The sequence below is a fragment of the Saccopteryx bilineata genome, chromosome 5 (genome assembly GCF_036850765.1).
Source record: "Saccopteryx bilineata isolate mSacBil1 chromosome 5, mSacBil1_pri_phased_curated, whole genome shotgun sequence".
Classification (NCBI taxonomy): domain Eukaryota; kingdom Metazoa; phylum Chordata; class Mammalia; order Chiroptera; family Emballonuridae; genus Saccopteryx; species Saccopteryx bilineata.
In genome coordinates this window covers 205,246,204-205,258,380 of record NC_089494.1, presented here as the reverse complement: position 1 = coordinate 205,258,380, position 12,177 = coordinate 205,246,204, and the positions used below count along the sequence as shown (strand labels likewise).

At 36.9% G+C, this 12,177-nt stretch overlaps 1 protein-coding gene across 1 annotated transcript in view; it reads left to right on the top strand.

Moving 5' to 3' along the window:
• Nucleotides 1-12,177, top strand: part of ANXA3 (annexin A3) — a 61,563-nt gene that overhangs the window by 25,605 nt on the left and 23,781 nt on the right. Inside the window, exons 6-7 of the mRNA XM_066280721.1 lie at nt 1,491-1,581; nt 2,572-2,651. Coding sequence (XP_066136818.1) covers nt 1,491-1,581; nt 2,572-2,651 — 171 coding nt within the window. The remainder of the gene's footprint in view (nt 1-1,490; nt 1,582-2,571; nt 2,652-12,177) is intronic.

Below are 12,177 nucleotides of genomic sequence, written 5' to 3'. Positions count from 1 at the left end.
ACTCTAGTTATATCTACAAAACACCTTCATAGCAACACCTACTATTACTGACATCTAGTATTTGGTTAAATAACTGAGGACTCTAGCCTTGCCAAGTTGACACATAAAACTGACAGTCACACCCTGTCCTCCCCTCCACCCTCTCCTAACCATCCCAATTCAACAAAAATCCAGTTTCTGTTCAGCCATTACATCTTTATCCAAGCTAAAAAGAATAAGAGACAAAGAAGGGACATCCCTAATCCTTGAGTACTAATTGAAATTGTATGTGGAACTTCACATATATTCCACTGATCAGAATTTAGTTATATGGATAAACCCAGCTCTAAGGGAAGCTGATACATAGAATTTATTTTGGAAGCTATGTACTAAGTTAAAAATTAGGGGTTCTCTTACTAAGCAAGGAAGACGAAAGATATATTTGGTCCACACAGTTTTGCTGTGAATCTAAAACTGCCCTAAGAAATAGTGTATTTAATTTTTAAAATTAATTAATAATTTTTAAAGGAGACATAGATATGGGGGCAACTAGAAATCTGCCACAGAGGAACAGAATTCAGCCTCTTTTCAAATAGACTACATTTGATCAAGTGCTAGTGTAAGTGGTTTCGCTAGGAATCACAGTGGGATTCAGTGATCTCGGTATAGACCAATGGTAGTCAACCTGGTCCCTACCGCCCACTAGTGGGCGTTCCAGCTTTCATGGTGGGCAGTAGCAGAGCAACCAAAGTATAAATAAAAAGATAAATTTAACTATAATAAGTTGTTTTATAAAGATTTATTCTGCCAAATTTAGTGAAAATCCGACATAAAGTACTTGGTAAGTAATTATTATTATATGCTTTAGCTTGCTGTGACTATGCTTTATAAATTTTATAAAGTAAAGTTACTTCCCTACTTTATAAATCACCATTACGTGGAACCAGTGGGCGGTTAGAAAATTTTACTACTAATAGAGATACAAAAGTGGGTGGTAGGTATAAAAAGGTTGACTACCCCTGGTATAGACCAAGGCTCAGGAGTAACTAATCCCTAGGCCTAGTGGGCCCATTGTACATTATTGAAGCTTTGAAGTCTCCCTGTATGAAGAGGATGATACATGCTGACCAGCCTAAGACATTAGTGTAGGGATGAACTAACTCAGGAGAATTGCAGAGCCCTTCCTAAATATAATGGCACATTTGGATGCTCACTTCTATCTTGACTGACATAAACTTTTCCCTTTCTACTATTTCTTCCTAGAATTATTTGATTGATTTTTACACTAAACTATGAAATTTGGGGGAAAATTGCAATGTCATTTAACTCCACATGATTCATATTATTTAATACTAAAATACAGAATATTAGAAGACTGCTTTTAGATCAATATAGGACCTTATGTTGATGTATTCAAAACTGTTCTCTTCATCCATATAAAACAAGGTATTAAGACTGAAATGCATGAAGTGAAGTTTTTTAAGTGTTCAAAAAATAGAATTTCTTTTTAGGGCACCGGAACAAATGAAGATGCATTGATTGAAATCTTAACCACTAGAACAAGCAGGCAGATGAAGGAGATCTCTCAAGCCTACTACACAGGTAATCTTATTCTCTGCTTACCTTTCCCACCGTTCACACATATAGGAGCCAATGTTGCTCTTTCCAGAAACCCACCAATCTCCTCTTCACAAGGCCTTTGAGAAGGCAAGACATCAAAAGGAGGTTCCGTTCTAAAATGGGCTAAGGTCTGTGGATTTTCAGGTAAAAATCGAATACAACTGAGCTAGAAACTGCTACACAACAATGGCATTAATACTTTGCCTTTTGCTCTTAGTAATCACTGCTTAATTAAATCAACTAATTTCATCAATGCAAGTGACTCAGATCATTGTATATTACTATTGTACGTTAAAAACCACTTAGATTAGCCTCATGATTTTTGGTGTGGGAAATTAGATGAACCATTCAGAGAATATGTTGAGCATGTGGATTCAGTGTAATTAGCTAAAATCCAAATAATCTGCCAGCTATGTACAGATCAGAAAGCCCCTGCAATGCAGTGCTGACACTGATTGCCCAGGGTCTGCATGACTTCACAGCCAGAGAACAGGCCCCACAGGCTCCCCTTACGTCAGAAACCGGCCACAAGTCCAGCTGTTCCCAGGCCACATACACTTCTAACGAAATGGCTACAAATTCAGGGCTTCTTCCTATTCCCTCAGGTTCAATGGCTCACTAGAATGACTGAGAAAACTGAGGACAGAGCTCTACTCACAATTAGAGTTTAACTATAAATAATGTAAATCAGGACTGGTCAAATGAAGAGATACACAGAAGAGAAGTCTGGGAGGGTCCCAAACGCAAAGCCCCCATGTCCTCAGGAGGCTCCTCCGCATCCACCACAATACAGACGATAGGAAGGGTTACAAGAATGTTCCCACCTCAGAAGAACAACAGGAATTTTAAAAAAATGCAAGATTTATTTTATTAGGTACTCATTTATTGCCAACATTGACATTTAAGCTTTTCTCTGGTTTATTGTATTTTTCAGTCTGTCAAGGTTTAATTTTATTCTTTTTTTGGTTTCAGTATATAAGAAGAGTCTTGGAGATGATATTAGCTCTGAAACATCTGGTGACTTCCGGAAAGCTCTGTTGACTTTGGCAGATGTAAGTTTTTTTTTGTTTTGTTTTGTTTTAATTCCTCAATGAGCTGTATGGTTAATAATAATTAGGGAGTTTAAAAATAACCAAACTGAGACAACGAGCTTGTGATTTTCCTTATGAAATGATTTTCTCACTTTACCTTTTCATTGCCCCTGAGCAGTGTGATGTTTAACCACCATCATAGAAATAGAACATAATCACGTAACAAAAAGTCTTTTTTGTGGTCAGTAAATGGATAAAAGTGTTTAGATCAGGTTTCACAATACTTTAGAAATGTTCTGATAATTCATCTGACATCATTGTTCATTTCTATTATGTGTCTCCACTTTGAGAACATGTTTATTTTCTTGTGGACTTCAAAGAATATATATTTCTTTTGTCAGCATTTAAATGATATGAGAAATTATCTTCAGAGATGGGGATATCAGTCTCAGGATTTAAAAAAAATGGCTTGCTGCAACTTCATCCTTATACCTTTGGAAGAATTGCTAAATCATTCGTCACCATGTAACTAAATGAGACCACACCTTGCTCTCACTATTTAGGAGTCAAGGTCAAGGGTGAGCTATAATCACGGATGTGTGTTAGAGAGGAAATAATTTAAGCCCTGTTTCACTGGCCTTTTTCAGCTGATTGACAGCCCGTAAAGTGTGAAAAGGCCCCAACAGTGGTGTCTGCCTGAGCGCTGAAACAGCACCTGTCAAAGTGAGGCATGTGCCGCTAGGAAACAGGGTGTCCTCATTTTTGTCTCACTTGTTTTAGATGGTGAAAACCTTATGAATGTTGAACCTACAAACCCAGTTTATGAAGCATGGCTGCAAACATACACCCCAAGAGGTTTATATTCAAAAGTGCACATCTGTGTGTGTATGAATGTGATGCACACGCTCCCACAGGAGGCAGTGGAGACTAGGGCTTCTGGGCAGGATTTTAGAATCAAACAGACCTGGAATCTTATGCTCCTCTGTTGCCCGCTAGCTTCATGTTTCTGGACACATCACTTTAAGCCTTATACCCTCTCTGTTTCACATCTGTAAAGTGAAAGTAATGATAGCATTAACCTCATAAGCTACTGCAAAGATAGATAGATAGATAGATAGATAGATAGATAGATAGATAGATAGATAGATAGATATCAATACATGGTGGTGGTGGCTGATTATCAAATCAATGATAACCAGCATTTTTCTGACTGTCGCAGAGTGCACAATGAGAGAAAAGAAGGCAAACAAACAGTAGAGACTCAGCAGCGCTCAAAAGGAGCAAATAAAATAAATTATGCAAAAATCAGACAGGCACACAAGGATCTAATTTTGAAAAAAGGAAGAAATGCATCTTTAAAATATTATAGCCAAATGCTTCATTCACCTATAACAGGGATCAGGAACCTTTTTGGCTGAGAGAGCCATGAATGCCACATATTTTAAAATGTACTTCCGTGAGAGCCATACAATATGTTTAACACTAAATACAAGTAAATGTGTGCATTTTATGTAAGACCAACACTTTTAAAGTACAATAAGTCTCTGAATTCTTTTTAATAACATTGTTATGCTGTTGCTAATCAATGATGAATAAAGTACTTCTTACCATTAATGCGACTTCTGGTGCTGCATGGTTTTGCTGATGGCTTTGTAGTCTGGTTGATACGTGCTGAGGTTAAGCTTCATGCAGGCATTGAGACTTCAATCCGTTAAATGTGATCGTAGGTTGGTCTTAACGTTCTTTAGATGTGAGAAAGACTGCTCACATGCATAAGTAGAGCCAAACATTGTCGGTACAGCAATACTCACATGCTATAGTGTGTGGTATGTGATGGGAAGCGCGTTCCAAGTTTTGACAATCAGCTGGTCCGCAGGCTGAAATTTTTTTATTTCTCCCCACTTGTGTTTGCTCACCGACTCTGCTTGCTGTCGTGCAAGTCTTTCCAAATCTTCATTCAATGACTTGAACTTATTTACCCACATGTCTGAGGCCTTCAGGTCAGCAGCTTGTAGCTCAAAATCTCTGAAGGAGACACCGGGGATGTAACTCAGGTCGGCGCTGTCCACTGCACACTCATGTGGATGGGTGATGAACTTAAAAAGACGAGTGTGCTCATGAAATTCTCCAAAGCGCACTTTGAATGACTGCAGGAGATTCGATGTGAGGCCCGCTAGCTGCTGGAGATCAAGACGTTGAGCAGGGTCACTTGCTGTGCATGCATCTTTAAACTCTCCCAGTTTTTCAAAGTGTAGTAAACGACCTGTTTCAATGTCAGCAATGAAGAGTTCCAGCTTGTTTTTAAATGCAAACACTGCTTGTTAAAGGGTTAAGACTGTATTTCCAATGCTTTGCATTTTCACATTGAGCTGGTTCAGATGTTCAGTCATGTCCACGAGATAGTAGAACTCCAGGAGCCACTCAGTGTTAGCTAACTCAGGATGCTTGACATTTTTCATTTCAAGAAAAGTCTGGATTTCGCTTGGACAAGCAGCAAAATGGCTGAGCACCTTCCCTCTTGACAACCAACGCACATTGCTGTGCAGAAGCAGACCAGGATAATTATTCCCAACTTCATCCAGCAGTGTTGTTTTTTGTTTTTTTGTTTTTTTGTTTTTTTTTATAAATTTTTATTAATGGTAATGGGATGACATTAATAAATCAAGGTACATATATTCAAAGAAAACATGTCTAGGTTATTTTGTCATCAAATTATTTTGCAAACCCCTCGCCCAAAGTCAGATTGTCCTCCGTCACCCTCTATCTAGTTCTCTGTGCCCCTCCCCCTCCCCCTAACTCTCTCCCTCCTTCCCTCCCATGCCCTCCCTCCCCCCCCACCCTTGGTAACCACCACACTCTTGTCCATGTCTCTTAGTCTCATTTTTATGTTCCACCAATGTATGGAATCATGTAGTTCTTGTTTTTTTCTGATTTACTTATTTCACTCCTTATAATGTTATCAAGATCCCACCATTTTGCTGTAAATGATCTGATGTCATCATTTCTTATGGCTGAGTAGTATTCCATAGTGTATATGTGCCACATCTTCTTTATCCAGTCTTCTATTGAAGGGCTTTTTGGTTGTTTCCATGTCTTGGCCACTGTGAACAGTGCTGCAATGAACATGGGGCTACATGTGTCTTCACGTATCAATGTTTCTGAGGTTTTGGGGTATATACCCAGTAGAGGGATTGCTGGGTCATAAGGTAGTTCTATTTGCAGTTTTTTGAGGAACCACCATACTTTCCTCCATAATGGTTGTACTACTTTACAGTCCCACCAACAGTGAATGAGGGTTCCTTTTTCTCCACAGCCTCTCCAACATTTGCTATTACCCGTCTTGTTGATAATAGCTAATCTAACAGGAGTGAGGTGGTATCTCATTGTAGTTTTGATTTGCATTTCTCTAATAACTAATGAAGCTGAGCATCTTTTCATATATCTGTTGGCCATTTGTAACTCTTCCTGGGAGAAGTGTCTGTTCATGTCCTCTTCCCATTTTTTTATGGGATTGTTTGTTTGTTTGTTGTTGAGTTTTATGAGTTCTTTGTAAATTTTGGATATTAGGCCCTTATCTGAGCTGTCGTTTGAAAATACAAGTTCCCATATAGTTGGCTGTCTGTTTATTTTGATATCAGTTTCTCTTGCTGAGCAAAAACTTTTAATTCTGATGTAGTCCCATTCATTTATCTTTGCCTTCAATTCTCTTGCCATTGGAGTCAAGTTCATAAAATGTTCTTTAAAACCCAGGTCCATGATTTTAGTACCTATGTCTTCTTCTATGTACTTTATTGTTTCAGGTCTTATATTTAGGTCTTTGATCCATTTTGAATTAATTTTAGTACACGGGGACAGGCTGTAGTTGAGTTTCATTCTTTTGCATGTGGCTTTCCAGTTTTCCCAACACCATTTGTTGAAGAGGCTTTCTTTTCTCCATTGTGTGTTGTTGGCCCCTTTATCAAAGATTATTTGATCATATATATGTGGTTTTATTTCTGGGCTTTCTATTCTGTTCCATTGGTCTGAGTGTCTATTTTTTTGCCAGTACCATGCTGTTTTGATTATCGTGGCCCTATAATATAGTTTAAAGTCAGGTATTGTAATGCCCCCAGCTTCATTCTTTTTCCTTAGGATTGTTTTGGCTATTCGGGGTTTTTTATAGTTCCATATAAATCTGATGATTTTTTGTTTCATTTCTTTAAAAAATCTCATAGGGATTTTGATGGGAATTGCATTAAATTTGTATATTGCTTTGGGTAATATGGCCATTTTGATTATATTTATTCTTCCTATCCAAGAACAAGGAATATTTTTCCATCTCATTGTATCTTTTTCGATTTCCCTTAACAATGCTTTGTAATTTTCATTATATAGGTCCTTTACGTTCTTTGTTATGTTTATTCCTAGGTATTTTATTTTTTTTGTTGCAATCGTGAAGGGGATTATTTTTTTGAGTTCGTTCTGAATTGTTTCATTGTTGGCATATAGAAAGGCTATGGACTTTTGTATGTTAATTTTGTATCCTGCGACCTTACTGTATTGGTTTATTGTTTCTAATAATCTTTTTGTGGAGTCCTTCGGGTTTTCGATGTATAGGATCATATCATCAGCAAAAAGTGATAGCTTTACTTCTTCTTTTCCGATATGGATGCCTTTTATTTCTTTGTCTTGTCTGATTGCTCTGGCCAGAACTTCTAGCACCACGTTGAATAAGAGTGGAGAGAGTGGACAACCCTGTCTTGTTCCTGATTTAAGGTAGAAAGTCCTCAGTTTTATGCCGTTTAATAGGATGTTGGCTGATGGTTTATCATATATGGCCTTTATCATGTTGAGATATTTTCCTTCTATACCCATTTTGTTGAGAGTCTTAAACATAAAATTGTGTTGTATTTTATCAAAAGCCTTTTCTGCATCTATTGATAAGATCATGTGGTTTTTGTTCTTTGTTTTGTTGATATGGTGTATTACGTTAACCGTTTTGCGTATGTTGAACCATCCTTGAGATTCTGGGATGAATCCCACTTGATCATGATGTATTATTTTTTTAATATGTTGTTGTATTCAGTTTGCCAGTATTTTGTTTAGTATTTTAGCATCTGTATTCTTTAAAGATATTGGTCTGTAGTTTTCTTTCTTTGTGCCATCCTTGCCAGGTTTTGGTATGAGGGTTATGTTGGCCTCATAAAATGTGTTTGGAAGTATTGCTTCTTCTTCAATTTTTTGGAAGACTTTGAGTAGAATAGGAACCAAGTCTTCTTTGAATGTTTGATAGAATTCACTAGTATAACCGTCTGGGCCTGGACTTTTATTTTTGGGGAGATTTTTAATAGTTTTTTCTATTTCCTCCCTGCTGATTGGTCTGTTTAGGCTTTCTGCTTCTTCATGACTCAGTCTAGGAAGGTTGTATTGTTCTAGGAATTTATCCATTTCTTCTAGATTGTTGTATTTGGTGGCATATAATTTTTCATAGTATTCTACAATAATTCTTTGTATATCTATGATGTCTGTGGTGATCTCTCCTCTTTCATTTTGGATTTCATTTATTTGAGTCCTGTGTCTTTTTTCCTTGGTGAGTCTTGCCAAGGGTTTGTCAATTTTGTTGATCTTTTCAAAGAACCAGCTCCTTGTTTTATTGATTTTTTCTATAGTTTTTCTCTTCTCTATTTCATTTATTTCTGCTCTGATTTTATTATCTCCTTTTTTGGCTGGTTTTGGGTTGTCTTTGTTCTTCTTTTTCTAGTTCCTTAAGGTGTGAAGTTAAGTGGTTTACTTCGGCTCTCTCTTGTTTGTTCATATAGGCCTGAAGTGATATGAACTTTCCTCTTATTACTGCTTTTGCTGCATCCCAGAGATTCTGATATGTCGTATTTTCATTTTCATTTGTCTGTATATATCTTTTGATTTCTGCGCTTATTTCTTCTTTGACCCATTCATTTTTTAGAAGTATGTTGTTTAGTTTCCACATTTTTGTGGGTTTTTCCCCCTCTTTTTTGCAGTTGAATTCTAGTTTCAAGGCTTTATGATCAGAAAATATGCTTGGTACAATTTCAGTTTTTCTAAATTTGCTGATATTGTCTTTGTGGCCCAACATATGGTCAATTCTTGAGAATGTTCCATGTACACTAGAGAAAAATGTATACTCTGTCGCTTTGGGATGAAGTGTCCTGTAGATGTCTATCATATCCAGGTGTTCTAGTATTTCGTTTAAGGCCACTATATCTTTATTGATTCTCTGTTTGGATGACCGATCTAGAGCCGTCAGCGGTGTATTGAGGTCTCCAAGTATGATTGTATTTTTGTTAGTTTTTGTTTTAAGGTCAATAAGTAGCTGTCTTATATATTTTGGTGCTCCTTGGTTTGGTGCATATATATTAAGGATTGTTATGTCTTCTTGATTCAACTTCCCCTTAATCATTATGAAATGACCATTTTTGTCTCTGAGTACTTTTTCTGTCTTGTAGTCAGCATTATTAGATATGAGTATTGCTACGCCTGCTTTTTTTTGGGTGTTGTTTGCTTGGAGTATTGTTTTCCAGCCTTTCACTTTGAATTTGTTTTTATCCTTGTTGCTTAGATGTGTTTCTTGTAGGCAGCATATAGTTGGATTTTCTTTTTTAATCCATTCTGCTACTCTGTGTCTTTTTATTGGTAAGTTTAATCCATTTACATTTAGTGTAATTATTGACACTTGTGGGTTCCCTATTGCCATTTTATAAATTGCTTTCTGTTAGTTTTGTATCTAGTTTGATTCTTCTCTTTTGTTTTTCTATCATTTGTTTTTGTTTGTTTGTGTTCCATACTTCTTTCCTCTGTTGCTACCTTTTTTAAGTCAAGTGTTTTTGTGGTGGTTTTTTTAAGGGTGGTTACCATTAAGTAATGAAAAGGGTACCTACCATATTCATTGTAGTACCCTATCTTATAAGTATTTCTGCACTTCATCATCCTTTGCTACTGTTAATCTCCATCCTCTCCCCCCTTTTTTTCCTTTGTTGTCACAGTTTAAGTTTGGTTTTATTGTGTTCTTGGTGGAGCTGTTACTTGTGGTGTTGTTTTCTTTTGTTCTTTGAATCTGGTTGGAAAACCTCGTTTAGTATTTCCTGGAGTGGGGGCTTTCTGTTGATAAATTCTCTCATCTTTTCTGTATTTGTGAATGTTTTTATATCTCCTTCATACTTGAAGGATAGCTTTGATGGGTATAGTATTCTTGGCTGAAAGTTCCTCTCTTTCAGGGCTTTAAATATTGGGGTCCACTCTCTCCTAGCTTGTAGAGTTTCTGCTGAGAAATCTGATGATAATCTAATAGGCCTTCCTTTATATGTTGTACTCTTCTTTTCCCTGGCTGCCTTGAGAATTTTTTCTTTGTCATTGGTTTGTGTCATCTTTATTATGATGTGCCTTGGAGTGGGTTTGTTGGGGTTAAGAAAACTTGGTGTTCTGTTTGCTTCTTGAATTTGAGGCTTTAGTTTCTTCCACAGGCTTGGGAAGTTCTCGTCTATTATTTGTTTGAGTATATTCTCCATTCCATTTTCTTTCTCTTCTCCCTCTGATATACCTATTATTCTTATGTTATTCTTTCTGATGGAGTCAGACAATTCCTGTAGGTTTTTCTCATTTTTTATTATTTTTGAGTCTCTTTCTTCTTCTCTCTGTTGTGCCTCAAGTTGTTTGTCTTCTATTTCACTAATCCTATCTTCAATCTGGGCTGTTCTGTTAGCTAAGCTTGTTACCTCGTTTTTCAGCTCGTGAATTGAGTTTTTCATTTCTGTTTGATTTGTTTTTATAGTTTCAATTTCCTTGGTAATATATTCTTTGTGTTCATTGAGTTGTTTTCTGATCTCCCTATATTGCCTTTCTGTGTTTTCTTGTATATCTCTGAGTATTTTTAACATTTCTATTTTAAATTCTCTGTCATTTAGCTCCAAGGCTTCCAATATGTTAAGTCTTTTCTCCATAGATTTTTCCACATCTATTTGTGTTACCTCTCTTTCTTTTGTATCCATAATATTCGATTTCCTCTTTCTTATCGGCATCTGAGGGTGGTCTTATTGATAGCATTAATTAGAATTAATAAAGAGTAAAAAGTAAAAAAAAAAAAAAAGTAAAACACCCCACAAAAAAAAAACAGTAATAATTTATTATTTCCCCCTTTTTTTCTCTCTTCTGTTTCCCTCCTCTCCCCTCCTCAGGGAAATATCGTGCCTATAATGGAGGGCCTGATTTGGGGTGAAGAGTTCAAGGGGCAAAAAAAGGGAGTAGGGACCTACTAAATGCAAAAAAAAAAAAAAAAAAAGGAAGAAAATCTTAGACAAGCATAAGATGATTTGCTTGTAAGTGATGGTCAACTAAGAGATATAATGAGAGGGATAAGAGGGAACCAGAAAAAAGGACCAAAAAAGAATAATAAAGAAGAAAAAATAAAAATAATAAGTAAAAATCTGTTGTATTAAGTGGAGCGAAGACTAAATACAATGGAGACCTTGGGTTGGGAGGACCCAAAATGCCACAAAAATAAACAAACAAGAAAAAAAAATAAAAACAAAAGCAAAAAAGAGAAATAAAGCCAAAAAAAAGCCTTGAGTCCCAAATTAACTAATTTGTTCGTGATTGAGGATTATATAGGAGGAAAGTAAAATGAGAAAAGAAAAAACGAATAGAAAGGAAAAAATAAGAAAAAGAGAAAAACGAAGGAAGAAATAAAATAGGAAGAGAAAAAAACAAAATAAAGCAAGACAAAAAAAAAAAAAAAACAAAAGAGGAGAGAGTGAGAGTTAAGTGTTTTGGAGTATAACCTTAAAGGAGGGTGAGGATGAAGAAGAAAAATAAAATGCAACACTCATGGGTAGTGTAGTTCAAGAAAGGGGAAGCATAAGATGGGCAGAGAATAGAAGGACCGAGGTGGAGGAAATAAAGGCAAAAAGATAGAAGAAACAAACAACAACAACAACAAAAAAAAAATTAGTGGATCAAGTTGTAAAGTCTGTGGGTTTTTCTTGATTTTGAGAGGTTAACTTCTTCCTTTTTCTTTTCTCTCCCTCTTCCTGGTCGGTGACTCTGTACCCCAGGCTCTGCCCCTGTGTCACTCTTAGGTAGGGATTTGCAGTTGATGGGATTCTATGGCAATGTCATATAATTGGCTTTAGTCTTGCTGGAAGTAAAGGCTTGTTGGCGTTTGCAGGGTCCAACGATGAGAGAGTTTGCTTTCCTGGATTCTCTCTCCTAGTCCCCCCTTTCTGAATTAGCAGCCTGGTGATCCAGCTATAAGGCTGCAACTGCTTCTGCCTGGGGAGTAAGAGGCTCAAAGAGCTGGGAAATCCCCACTCTATCCCCACTCAGTGCAAGGCTTTGGGAAAGGCTCTGACAGTCAGGGCCTCCAGTGTAATCAGGCGGGGGTGGGAGTCAATTGTTGTCAAGGTGACTGTTCAGCACCTATCATTTAGTTGGACCTCTCAACCCAGGCTTTCCACACTTTGTAGCCTGTTTTTGCAGGGAAGAAGAGGCACTAGTCTCTGCTTACGACTAGTGTAGTATAGACCTTATTATCTGCCAA